Raw genomic sequence first — 13,794 nt, forward strand, 5'->3', positions numbered from 1 at the left:
TCATACAATTCATATATAATGCATAAATTCTATTCTAACTAAGAATTGTCTCTGGTTAGTATCACTTTTTTCCTTTAATCTCTATGGCGTCCACCAGGCTGAAAGAAGCAGGAGGAGCTGGTCTCTTCTGATAAGAAAGTAGTAAATTCTTTCTTCTTTGAAAGATTTATATTTTCCTGTGGTTGGTACATAAAAACTACGTTTTAACTACAAAACTACATTTACCATACTATCAAAATATTAATACCACATTAACAATTAGCACAACATAACACATACAGTAAATATCTTGCATAGAGCCATATAATATGCACTTTTCACACACAGAAAATCGGTTTAGAAGCTTCACAGAATCAAACAATCGGGTTGGAAAAGACCTTTGAGATTACTGAGTCCAACCTCAATGCTCTGAAGCCTGGTGTGCTCCAGTGCAAATGTCCAGTGCTCCTGCACAGGGACGTGTCATCCCAGGTGGCTTTGCCTGGCGTGAGTGACAGCTTGGGGACACTCGGAGGATGGACTGGTGCCTTTCGGTGCAAGGTGTGCTGCTATTGAGGGCACCAAAGAGGTCTGTCGCTGTGTTTTGTCACTGAAGAGGTACTTTGGAGCAGAAATCACTGTGGTGAAAACAAACGTTCTGGCTGTCCTGCAGCATCCAAGCACCTGGAGATGGCACAGGGAGCCCTTTTCCCAGTGAGGTGTCTCGGGCTGCAGCCTGACAAGAAGCACCAGCATCCCTGGAGCTGGAGTCTCCAGCATCCCACGGCTCCTTCCCTGTCCCAGCCATGGATGTACAACCAAGCAGCAGCACCGTGTCCCTGGCCGTGGGTGGCAGCTCTGCAGTGTCCCTTCTGTGTCCCTTCTGTGTCAAGTTCTGGGCTCCTCCGTGCAAGCCGCGAAGCTGCTGAGATGGTCCAGCAGGGCCACGGAGGTGATGAGGGTGTGGAGCATCTCTCTGATGAGGAGAGACTGAGGGAGTGTTCGGGCTGCACAAGACCGAGAGCGGATTTCACCAATGCGTATAAATATCTATAATGGGTGTCAGAGCATGGTGCCAGCGACAGGATAAGGACACCTCAGCATGAGGAGGAACTTATTCACCCTGAGGGCGGCAGAGCACTGGAACAGCCGGACAGGGAGGGCGCGCAGTCTCCCTCCCTGGGGCCATCCCAAACCCACCCGGGGTGACGCTGCCGGGGATGATCCCCAGAGCTCCCTGCCACCGCCAGCCCTTCTGAGGGGCGCGTCTGGCCGCAGACAGCGCTCAGCCGGGCCGGGGCAGGGCAGGGCCGGGCGGAACTGGCGATCCCGGGCCGCGGGGCCCCGGCCGAGCTGCGAGCGGCGGCGGCGCCGAGGCGGCGCTTCCTGCGGGGCGGTGCCGGCAGGGCCGCGGGCTCGGCGCCGGCTGCCGGGGCTGGGCCGGCCCCGCTGCGCTCCGCTCCTCGCCATGCAGCGCTTCACCGTCAACATCAAGCTGCCGGCGCGGACCCTGACGGGCGCCCTGAGCCCGCCCAACCGGGGAGCGGCGGATTGGTGAGGGCCGGGCCGCGGGCGGAGGGAGCCGGGCCGGGCTTGGGCCGGGGCGTCCGGGGAGCCCCGGAACAGAGCCGGGAATCGGGGCTGGGGTAGCGATGGGTCCGGCAGGGCCCGGAGAGCTGCTGCTGTCCGGCTCTGGGCAGGGACAGAGCCCGGGGGCGAGCGTGGCCCGGCCCCTCCCGGCCGCGACACACGGGTGCCCATTGAAGCAGCGTAGGGTGAGATTCGATATCAGGAAGGAATTGTTCCCTGAGGGTGGCAGGCCCTGGCACAGGGTGCCCAGAGCAGCTGTGGCTGCCCCTGGATCCCTGGCAGTGTCCAAGGCCAGGTTGGATGGGGCTTGGAGCCGCCTGGGACAGTGGAAGATGTCCCTGTCCATGGCAGGGGTGGAACTGGATGATCTTTAAGGTCCCTTCCATCTCAAACTGTTCTAGGATTCTGTGGTTAACTTCTCCTGAAGTCAGACAGGCCTCAGCAAATTTTCACTGTTACTGTAATAATTACTTACGTGCTCATTTTTTTGCCAATAAATAAATAAATTAATAAACAAAAAAGATATGCCGTTAATTATATCATTGCAAATATGTTTCTTACATGTGTTTTTACATCTGAAATTTGGGAACGCTCTTCATGAATTCCTCTGATGTTTTAAACTTACAGAGGAAGATTCTGAGATGGACACAAAGAGATGCTTTGTGGTGGCTTAGGCTTCCAGCAGACAGTGCAATATGATTTTATAATGCTTTTTATGTTACTAAATGGTACTTAGCATCTGATAAACATCAAATACGGTGTCTAGTAGCATGCATCCAACTTACCAACCCCCCCCTTGTTCCTGACGTGAAGAGTTTTTGTTCTGTTTTACTTGTTGATGGTGCTCTGTGCTCTTCCAGGGGCTGGCAAGGTTTGATTGCCTATGGCTGCCATTCCCTCGTGCTCGTAGTGGATGCCAACTCTGCTCAGACCCTGCAGGTTTTGGAAAGACACAAAGCCAGTGTTGTCAAGGTGAGATGTGCCTGGTTTATGGTGTGTTACTTTATTCTGGGGTTTATGTTATCCTTCCAAATCACTGGGAATACTCGACATGATGTTCCATGTGACTTTCACATGAAATCTGATGTAAAATACCCGCATTTTATGTGATCTCTTTTGCAGCTAAGTCGCATCATGCATGCTGAAATTTGAGTTGAGGTTGATGGTGTGTCTTTCTAGAAAACATAGAATATTAAACTTAGAATATCTGGAAATCTTGTTAGTGTTACAGAACATAGATACATTTCTAGGAAAGCTGTTAACATAAGAGGATTTCAAATGAACATTACAAAATACCAAATGGAGCTCTTTGCTGCTGCATTTTCTGATCCTCCCTGTTGTGGAGGTGTGCACCATTTGTCTTGAAAGTCACTTTTAACCTTTTTCTTCTTTTCTTACTTAGAAAAGGAACAATAGCAGGCAAAACTGAACATTCATTTTAGTGATACAAAATGGCTAAAATTTTAGTTTAAGTGTAGGTTACCTGTACTTTCCTTTGAAAGTCCTTGACTTGAAATTGCAGAGTTTGAGTTTGGGTGGAGGGTGGAACTGGATGTGTTTCTTTGAGTCATCATCTCTCTGACTGTGGACAATGACAGTTTCACTTAGGGTTTAGGGAATTGTTTGCCTGGCAGATGTGTTTGATGGTCCTTGGCACAAGTGCTGTATTTGTTAGAAGGCTGTCAATAATTTATGAAGAATAATAGGGTCTTAGGTGGGAGGGGTTTTGGTGGCATCTTTTTGTAGTAGAAGAAAAAGGTTGAATGTGCCTTCTGCTTTAATGTTTTCACTTAGCTTATGTAACAAATTGTAGCAAAATTAGGTTTTGATCCATGCAGTGATAGCATTTTAATGAGTTCAGTAGCTTTGAGAAGTTTCATTATTTAAACAGGAAAAGAAGGTCTGAAGACCAATAATTTATAAGGGAATTTTTCAAAGCCACTACCTGGAGCTTTATGAACAGAAGTAGACTGTAAGAAAATGCCTAATTACAGAAGAAAATCTAATTATAAGAGAAGTTTTTTGATCCATCACAAGCATGAGAGGACTGAAGTGACATTTGTGTCCTTTCTGATGCTTTAAACAGCAATAATGCGGCTTTTTAAATGAGGTGGTATGGATTATGAAAATTAAAAAGTCACCTCTGGTTCCTGTTTCTGACCAGTATTTTGAAATCAGGGTAAACAGCGGCTAATACTGCTAGAAAATAATTTCTTTTAGCAGGAGGTCAGGTCCTGTGTGGGGGTTTGTTGGATCACAGTGACTGCAGAGGGGAAAGAGGTTCCTGGTATGGGAGCAGCACATGGACTCTGGTTAGGGCTGGTCACGTACTTTTTTGTTGTTCTGAACTTGGTGACAGCTTCTCCCTTGAGTAAGGATGTTTTCCAGGTTTGGAATTTGCTTTGAAGTAATATACATTTAACTGAGAAATAAATAACCTTTGTAGGTTTTTACAATTACAGTTGCACAGCCACCTGGAGATATCCTCAGGGATAGTTCTTTCTTGAACAGCAGGGAAGCAGGAATTGCAAAAAATGAAATTTGTAGGTAGAGGAGAGTCTCTTAAGAATTCTTTGTGATTCTGGTAGAAACATGCTTTGCATTTATAGCTAGAGCTAGAGATTGTCTGCTGTGCATGTGTCACGTTTGTTTAATTTATTCAGCCTGTTTGTGAGACACATCCTGCTCACACCTCTGAGAGGGGCGGCACAGAGGGCTCTGAATGCTGCTGTAAATCTGGTTCATGGTGCAAGGGCACTGGTGCCCAGTGATAGTCCTGTCTCAGTTTTTGAATGTCACGTTTCAGTATCTGCAGAAAGTCCTGTGTTGGCCTCACCCTTTCTGTGACAGGCAGTGACAGCACACAGGATGGAATTTTTGTAGCAGATGAATTCCCATTAGCTTAGCAATGTTTCTTTGTTCTGCCAGTGTCTGCAGTCCCTCCTGGGGCAGAAGTACACCTGAAAAGCAGACAGCAAAAACCAGCTCCATGTGGGATAGATAAGGAAGAAGTCAGTGTTATCCATTCCCTTGTAATCTGGGAAGAGTTGTAGACAGAATGTTTCAGATTTCAGGACACAGATTTCTCATAAGTATTGCAAATTTACAAACCTGTGCAGCTTGCAATCCCAAACTGGAAAGTGGTACCTGGAAATCAGTGGGGGCAATGTGCTGAAAATAACCAAGAAGGTAGCAAATGTCAGCAGGAACTTGTTTTTGTTTGGTTATGAGACAACACATAAATTAAAGACTAGCCTTCCTTCCTCACCAATACCACAATATATTTGTCAGGTTAGGAAAATCACATGTTTTAGGATGTGTATAGAAGTGGAATGATAACTTTCCAGCTTTCATTTGCCTGGAAGTCAGTGGGTTTAGGTTTGTGGTTGCCCACAGAACCTTAAACATTGCCATTTGGTTTCCTCTATATATTTGAATAAATTCTCTGTATACATGGTGTATATTGTTGTAGTTACCTTCAGGAGCAAGGGTTGTTATTTATGTAATTTGAGAATATCAGCCATGCAGTCATGCAGCACAGTGCTGACCTACCTTCAATTTACACAAGTGATGGTGGCTTGAAGGTATGTTACAGGTGCTGCTGGCATTAACTCTTACTGTGCTTTTTTATTAAGTTCATTATCTGAAAAATACGAACTGTGGTGTCTGTGCCGTATGTTTGTCTCCTTTAACCAATTTCCCACCTGTATTTTCAGGTTAAATGGGCCAAGGAAAATTACCACCACAATGTTGGCTCTCCATATTCCTTACGTTTGGCTTCCGCTGATGCCACGGGGAAAATCATTGTGTGGGATGTGGCAACGGGAACGGCTCGCTGTGAGATACAGGAGCATTCAAAGCCCATCCAAGGTAATGATAGTGCCTGATGCTTATATGGGATTTATTTCATGGAGCACTGTGTACAAATCACCTGCCTTTTAGAAACGGTGCTCAGTTCTGACAGGGAATTTTCCTGTTGGGACTACCGGCGCTCTGTATGTTTGCTTGTTCATTTTATGAGTAAATGGAAGATTTAGTGTCCCCCAGAGGAATGCTGTGAGATTTAATTCGTTATGGTGATGTTTTCCAAGGTCTTGTGACCAAAAGGTCGGATCTATTTTTATGATTGTTATTGATTGAAATGATAACATTTACTGTGTCAAGTACATATTCGTGCTCTTCAGCTGGGGTTGGGGTTTTTTGGGGCGTTTCAGCTATTTTAAAAACTTGTGAGGCTTATCTTATACCTGGTGGGCTTTTTATATCTATTATATAAAAGTCCTCTTAGGAAATTAGGTTGTTTGGTTTTTTGGTTTTGTTATTATTCTGTTTTATAAATTCTGTGAAAGAAAATGCAACATTTAAAGTCTGATACTGGGCCGCTGAAAATTTGTTTATTGACTACAGTTCATTTTAGTTTTATTACTTTTTTTTTGTGTGTGCATCATAAATTGGGCTTTATTTACTCCTAACATCGATTCACTGGAGGTTTAAAGAAGTTCTGACCACACCAGAAAGCTTTTACCAGCTCTGAAAGAGCTGAGTGTTACATTCAGTTTCATTTTACTCTTGAGCTTAAGACTGATTAAAAGGTTTTAGAGTGGAGAAGACATTTGTGTCCAGGTCCACACTGATACCATCCCAAATATAAATTTTGTTCCCTGTTTCTTTTGACAGACATGCAGTGGCTGTGGAATCAAGATGCTTCCAGAGATTTACTGCTTGCAGTTCACCCACCAAATTATATTGTACTGTGGAATGCAGACACAGGCACCAAACTTTGGAAGAAAAGTTATGCTGAAAATATCCTGTCTTTTTCATTTGACCCCTTTGATCCCTCACATTTAGCTTGTAAGTTTATGTGCATAAAACAGTGGGGCCGGATGTGTGTGACCAGGGAAATTGTTAAACTGGAATGTAAATGTTGAAATTAAAAGCAATGGATTGGAGAGAATAATGTCAGAAATGCCAATAAGAAGTTGGAAAGCAAAGACAGGGAGCTTTTGGCCAGTGTGGAATCTTGTTTCAGAAGGTGCTGTTGTGTGGGAGGGGGGAAAGCAGGCATGAGCTGAGAAATTAGAGATCTGAAAAGAAATGTTTGGGACTTTACAAAAGGAAGTGTGAAGTGTGCAGAGGGAGCTGGAGAAAGCCAAGGATAGAGAGCCCTGTGAAGTGTAAAAGGCTGTAAAGGGATGGGTGCTGAGGGAGAGGCCAGTGAGATGAGTAGACCAAGAATAAATGGTATTTTCAACAGAAAGGACTTTAGAGGGCTCAGTGTGAGATCAGTGCCAGAAGCTATTCAGATGTCAAGGGGGATGTAGTGCAGATTTATTAATTTTAGCAGGTAGAACCTGAGAGAAATAGGAGAGTGACCATTTTGTTTTCGAATTTAGTTTCATCCCTCCTGATCTGTATTGAGACAGTGCAGTTGCCAGCTTTTGTAGCTTTCTTATCTGCCATATCATTCAACCTTCTATAAACACTTCAGCTGTACAGTGGAGCTTTGTGCTGCAACATAAATAATGTGAATTAATGATTATTTGAGCAATGCTCTGCATGAGAACAAAAAATGGTGATACAGTCAGTGTGTATCCTGTCTTCTATTTGCATTGTGAATCTTAAAGAAAAACAGTTGGCAAAAAATAATTAACTGAGCTTCTGCCAGTAATACAGGAGTTTTTAATATAAACTTAATTTTGAAAAATGGAGTTTTTTGGATATTAATTGATTTTAAATGGACCATCTGCTGCTCTTTCAGTTAGAAAGTGCTGATTGTCTAAAATTATGAGTTTTCCATCTGATACAGTGTTACCAAAGTTATTAGCATTTCTCCTCACCAAGATGTCATTAAAATGGAATGCCACAATCAAATTGCTGACTGAATTGTGCTATTTTTCTTTCTTGGTCCAGTGCTCACCAGTGAAGGAATAGTGTTCATCTCTGACTTCTCCCCTTCCAAAGCTCCTGCCAGCTCAGGGAAGAAAGTTTACATCTCCAGTCCCCATTCCAGCCCTTCTCACAACAAGCTGGCTGCTGCTACGGGGGCCAAAAAGGCCCTTGATAAAGTAAAAATCCTAATCAGTAATGAAAAACCAAGGTAGGTTGCAAATATTTCTTCTCAGATAATGGTTTGCATTCCTGATTTTATCAATGTACTTAGGTTAAAGCCTGTAAGGTAATATAGACAAGAGTAAAAATTGAAGTAAGGAGTGTGTCTAAGGGTAATTTCCCATGAATGCCAGTAAATGTCAGGGCAGCCAGTGCTATTCCTAAGTGAATTGCTTTGGATTTGAGATGTGTGAGAATTACACTTGTTCCATTTGAATGAAGTGCAATTTTTAAAATTACTCCCTAATCTTACTTAGACAAAAGTCATCCAAATGTGTTTTTGGAAGTCAGGGATGCTTTGCACTGCTCTGACAGATAAATGGAAATCTGCAGTTGCTTTGTGATCAAAATAGAGGTTACTTGAAAAAATGCAATTGGCAGGAAAATTGGAACTTAATTTTATTTTGAACTAGATCTGTTCATTGACACAACCTGATAAAAGTTCACGTCTGATTTTACAGTGCTGAATCTGTAACACTCAACGACTGTCTTCAGTTGTCATATTTGCCTTCCAAAAGAAACTACATGCTCTTGCTGTATCCCAGGGAAATTCTGATTCTTGACTTGGAAGTGAATCAGACCGTGGGTGTGATTGCCATTGAAAGGACGGGGGTGCCTTTCATACAGGTGAGCAAGGTTTGGTTGGGTTTTATCATTGTAACAGCAAACAGTTCAATCAAAACCTTCAGTTACTTTTTACAAATGATTTAACCACAAATCCTGCAGCTGAAGAAATTCACGGAAGTGTTGCCTTCGTGGTAACATTTTTAATGTCCTTTGCAAAGGGTCAGATTTTGAATGTGCAGTCTAACAGCCATCTCTCTGCCCAGGTCATCCCTTGTTTTCAGAGGGATGGGTTATTTTGTCTGCATGAAAATGGTTGTATCACCTTGAGGGTTCGCAGATCCAACTGCAGCATCACTGCAACTCCAAATGAGGAGCCAGGTGAGTTTTGCATCAAAAATATCCAGAAATGAGCTTTGATACACTTTAATTAACAATTTAACACCAATAATGACCATCGTGCCCCATACAGGATGGTGAATCTAGTGCCCTTCTGGTGTTTTGTCTCTTATATGTTGAATTGAAATTGAAATTGAAATTGAAATTGTTGCTGGGTTTTCCCAAAACAAATTCAAAAAGTTTTTGAATTCCCTGATATTAAGTGCCAAAAAGATAATATTAATATCCTGAATATCCTCTTATTGCTAAACAATACTTAAATTAGTAAGTGGCTTAACAGTCACATATACAATAATGTTTTAAATAAAGTATTTGAGTGTTCTTTTTATCTTTGAGGAAAAAAAAAAAATTTAGGCAAACACAAGATTTTGGAAGTAATTTGGTCAATCGGAAAAATTGATTTTACTCCTAAGATGTGGGCTTAAATTTAGATTAAAATCTGAATTATTAAACTTTTGTGTCATGTTACTAAGAATGATCTCTTAAATCTAATGGTGGAGACTGGAAAAAAATGAGTTTAGTTTGTTCCTTTTGGTTTGAGCAGTTTGCTAATTTCTAGTGAGCTCCATTACTGGCTTCCAAGCTGACCAATAAACCAATAAAGTTTCAGATTGTGGAGAGCAGATGCAGGTTCTGTCCAGCTATGAAACAGTTACTGGTTTAGGTTTTGCAAGCTTCATTTGGAATAATATATTACAAAGACAAAGGTACATTTTGGAGAACTTTGCAGAGCTTTATTGTGTTCAGCAAGATCAAGGGTGTCTTGTTTTTGATTGCTTTTCTTAATTGTTGCACAGGAAGCACATGGATTTCAATCACAGTACTCAGTCATGCTTCACAATTCCCTCTGATTGCTCACACCTCATGTTTTTCCACTCTGTTCTCTATGGGTGTTGGTGTTCCAGATCCAGAGCCAGTTCAGGAGCTGGTTTATGATTTAAGAAGTCAGTGTGATGCCATCAGGGTGACCAAAACAGTCCGACCCTTCAGCATGGTGTGCTGCCCAGTGAATGAGAACGCTGCAGCTCTCATCGTCAGTGATGGCAGGGTGATGATCTGGGAGTTAAAATCCAGCATTTCTGGCAGAAATGTGCGGAACAGGTAACGGGATTTACTTTTCTTACCAGAGTTTCTTTTTTTCTCCAAGTGGTGTTCAGTATTTCATTGTATTTTAAAGGCAGCAGTGATCCTTCTATGCATGACAGTGTTTCATATGCTCTACACGTGTGTGGGGGAGGGAGGAGGAACAAACTATGTCATCCAGATAGATAGTTCTCTTTCTTTGGGGAAGTGCAGGAACTATATTTACTGGTTTTTTTGTTTTTGTTTTTTTTATTTAAAGGCAGATCCGTCCTGACTGTCTGGACTAAGAAAACAAAAGAATGCCTTTTCACTTTATTTTGAGGGAGCATTTTCCTCTCATTTGGCTTTCTTCAGACCACATAATTTTCCTTAGGAATGCATCCCTCACTAACAGTCATATATAAGGACCAAATGAGTCTGTAAAGAATTACACTTTTAGTAGGGGAATGGCTTTCGGCTGGATTTGTGTGAATTTGACACTGAGCAGTATGAGTCTGCACAGCAGGTGACTGGAATGTGGGGGTATAAACAATGTTGTTATACACAGAGCCTTTAAAATTTTAGATCTGGAGCAGTCTCTCAAAATGCTGTGTGAAGTGATACAGTGCTTTGAACAGTCAATGTATTGATTGAGGTTCTGCTGCAATAACCCTTTAAAATACTATGGAATAATATAAATAACTTACTGCCATAAAAGAAATAGAATTCTTTTAAATGTCAACTGTACCAGATTTTCAACATAGACCCTCTTGTTGCTCATCAGAGATTTAGTGTTTTTATTCTTAGTATTCCCAGAAATACTGCTGGATGGATTCCTTGTGCTGCATATCCAGGAAGGCTGTTTAGAATCCAAATGTTCTTGGTTTTAACTTCTTCTGTTCTTAAGAGTTACTTTTAGAACACTGATCTTTGTCAGGAAAAATGGAATATTTTAGGAGCCAGGCAGACCGGTCTCTGCTCTTTGCTGATGACACAAAGCTGCCCCAGGCCAGCAGGACATGGCTGCAGGGGCTGAGTCCCTTGGGGATGGAGATTGTGCCTGCAGGAGGAACTTGTTCCCATTCTTTTTGCAGCAGTTCCAGTGCATCACCCCTGTATTCCCCGGTCTCCTTCTGTGGAATCCCTGTCGGAGCATGCCAAAATAAACTTCCAGACCTCTCGTTAGACAGCATGATTGGTAAGAATTTCCTTCATTGACACTACTGCTACTAATTTCTCATGGTTTTGAGTCATTGTACATCTTACCTTACTTAAGTACTTAAGGTATTTGCTAGAATTATTTTCTAAAAGTAACTCTGAAATAGTAACTCTGAATTCCTCTTTGCTAAAAAATTATCAAATTAATCCTCGTCAAGATTTTATGTTGAGGACCAAAGTTCCGAGTTCATTTTCTTTGGGGAAGGAAAGTACTTTAAAATGGAATTTGGACAAAACTCTTGGATTTTTTGTTACTAATCTTAGAAGCCAGTTTATGTGACACATATCCTCTTTGTGGAATCTAGACAACAACCAGTCTTCAGAAAAGCTCAAAAGGAAGACACGTGTCTTACGCATTGTTCGTAATTTTTTCTTACATAAATTTCTGTCTGAAAACCCTTTATAACATCTCCAATTGAAACCTCATACCAACAAGAGCTTTCATTTTTAAGCAGGGCAAGGTGCAGGCGCTGGAGAAGAGTTAAGGCATTCATTTCTGCAGGAAGTGCACCTCAAATTCCTGCTGACGGGACTTCTGTCGGGGCTGCCTCTGCCCCCGTTCGCCATCCGCATGTGCCCGCCCCTCACCACCAAAAACATCAAACAGTACGAGCCCATCCTCGCTGTTGGTGAGTGCCTGCTGCAGGTTATCCATTGCTCTGAAAAGAAGAGATTCTGTATTAAATTCAAATATAGTTGGTTGCTCAGAAAAAATATAGAAAGATCTGTTGACCCGGTGTAATTTATTGCAGATAGTGACCCTTGTGTTGGTTTGATTCTGAGTCTTGGGGTTATTTTTTCCTGCCTGGGGTTTAATGCTGCCTGAAAAATGCAATATAGTGGCAAGTTTTTATTTATTCTGTTATTTACTGTGATATTGTTCTGCTGATGCACTCAGCATTTTACATGTTGCTCTCACTTCATTCTGAATATCAGGAAATAGGGACTTCTGCAGCCCTGCGTTCCTAGAACAAGTAAGTGAACTTTACAGGGACTTTAATTTGCTCTGATGTGAATTTCTAAAATTACACTTGCAGCACGTTATTTTTTTTGGATGAATCTATTCCAGCTTACCACAGATGGAGTTACACTCATCTAGCTATTAGAATAGTTGCCAGTGAGCACCTGATATATTAACTTGGAATTTTCCCTAATTAAATCTGATTTTTCTGGCACCCTCTTTCAGAGTTGTGCTCTAAACCATAGGCAGTCCATCATGACATGATGTGATCCTACTAAAATGTAACTTGTGTTTTTCTGTGAGCTGCAACTATTAAAAAGGGTGAAATACAAAGATTAGAAAGCAAACAGGTGTAAAATGCATTTACAGCAAGGTCTTTTTAAACTTAACATACCTGGATGGCTCTTTAGGTATCCATTGTTGTATTTCACAGAGCTAATATGAATACAAAGAAGTGTGTACTGGAAAATTGTAAGTTTCAGTATTTCAGAAGGTTTTTGTTGTAATTGATGCTCAAAGCTACTAAGTTACTGATTTCTAATTTGAAAGAACTCATTATTTCAGGATGAGGAAGCAGAATTGCTTTAATGATTCCATAAAATCTACCCAGAATTCTCCCCTGGCTTTATTGGGGGATAACAGTTTAAACATTTCCTTGAGGCTTTTATTCATCTCCAGTAATCAAAGCAAAAAAGAAACATTCCTTTGTTCTTCAGCTGGGTGGGAGTGTTGTGGAAATGCAAGAAGAATAATCAGATTTTCTACAGCCTCTACAAAAAGGTTTGGGAAAGTTTCTTGATCCAGGCAAATATCAGTGGCTGCAGAGGGTTTAGCATTTGGGATTTAAGTGCTAGAAATTACCATAGTTTTTGTAAAAATGTAAAATATAATAGTTACAGGTATCTAAAAATAAGAGAGAGAGAGAGAAATAGCTGTAAATCCTTCATTTTCCCTAAAGCATGGAAGAAAAGAATGAAATGTGTGCCCATTTTTTTTTAATCAATTTTTACAGGTACAAGCAATGGCTCTGTCCTGGTGTTTCACCTTACAAGTGGACTCCTCCACAAGGAGTTAAGCATCCATTCCTGTGAAGTGAAGTAAGATTTTCATTTTCATTCCTGCTATAATCCTTCTAGGAAGCAAATGCTGAAACACCTGAGTGATGTTACCCAGCAGGGTTTATTTACTTTATCCCCTTGGGGCTGAAATTGCTGTTGAGGCAGTTCCAGTCCTAAGGGAAGTCAAGATAATTTTTTAAAGACTTGAGTATAGGAATCAATATTTTTTCCATCCTAAGAAGGAGCAGAGTAAATTTTAAAGCTTGTGTGCTGTGTGTTTGTGTGTTGCACACAATAGCAGAACTTTTTGGATAACTGATGGCACAGATATTCAAGGTGGTGCTTCCTGGATACATATTTCCAGGCAGATTTAAGCATGGAGATAAAATACTTATTTCTAGTACAAATATTAGTAAAAAATTGCATCAGAATTGTGTCATGAAGCCTTCATCTAATTAAGGTCTGCATTTGACTCTGCATTCTGCAAAAAGTTAAGTACAGGTTACTGAGAATAGGCAGCTCTGAGAGTTCATCATGGAAAGCTGCTTGGAATCTACCACCAAAATGAAGTAACTTTCTTTATGTTTGGGGTGTGATTACTTGGCACTGTAAAGAGTAGAATTCCCTTTTCTCTTCTAAACCATTTGAATCTCTTGGTTTCATACCACTGGCTACACATGAAATTATTTTCATTTTATGCTTTCTGTTATTCAGCACAAGAGAAGAGTCCTTTTTTATTACAGTGATTATAGCACTGAGAATGAAAACCCCAACTCGCATTTCACATGTCAAAAAAGGAAGTAAGATGGAGAGGGAGGAGGAAGTAAACACAATTTTGAAAAAAACTTTGTGCAT

General features: G+C 41.4%; 1 protein-coding gene across 4 annotated transcripts in view; it reads left to right on the plus strand.

The window, feature by feature from the left end:
• Positions 1–1,384: 1,384 nt before the first annotated feature.
• The window catches only part of WDR11 (WD repeat domain 11), a 33,474-nt gene continuing 21,064 nt past the window's right edge, over positions 1,385–13,794 (plus strand). Inside the window, exons 1-11 of one of the 4 annotated variants that reach the window (XM_040071536.1) lie at positions 1,385–1,533; positions 2,430–2,541; positions 5,286–5,439; positions 6,247–6,420; positions 7,480–7,666; positions 8,139–8,304; positions 8,508–8,622; positions 9,546–9,741; positions 10,797–10,900; positions 11,373–11,549; positions 12,894–12,978. In XM_040071536.1, the coding sequence (XP_039927470.1) occupies positions 1,448–1,533; positions 2,430–2,541; positions 5,286–5,439; positions 6,247–6,420; positions 7,480–7,666; positions 8,139–8,304; positions 8,508–8,622; positions 9,546–9,741; positions 10,797–10,900; positions 11,373–11,549; positions 12,894–12,978 (1,556 nt within the window). In that variant the 5' untranslated portion in view covers positions 1,385–1,447. The remainder of the gene's footprint in view (positions 1,534–2,429; positions 2,542–5,285; positions 5,440–6,246; positions 6,421–7,479; positions 7,667–8,138; positions 8,305–8,507; positions 8,623–9,545; positions 9,742–10,796; positions 10,901–11,372; positions 11,550–12,893; positions 12,979–13,794) is intronic. The other 3 variants (XM_040071537.1, XM_040071538.1, XM_040071539.1) reach the window with 3 other exon arrangements.

This window comes from Hirundo rustica, chromosome 8 (assembly GCF_015227805.2).
Source record: "Hirundo rustica isolate bHirRus1 chromosome 8, bHirRus1.pri.v3, whole genome shotgun sequence".
Taxonomy (NCBI): Eukaryota; Metazoa; Chordata; class Aves; order Passeriformes; family Hirundinidae; genus Hirundo; species Hirundo rustica.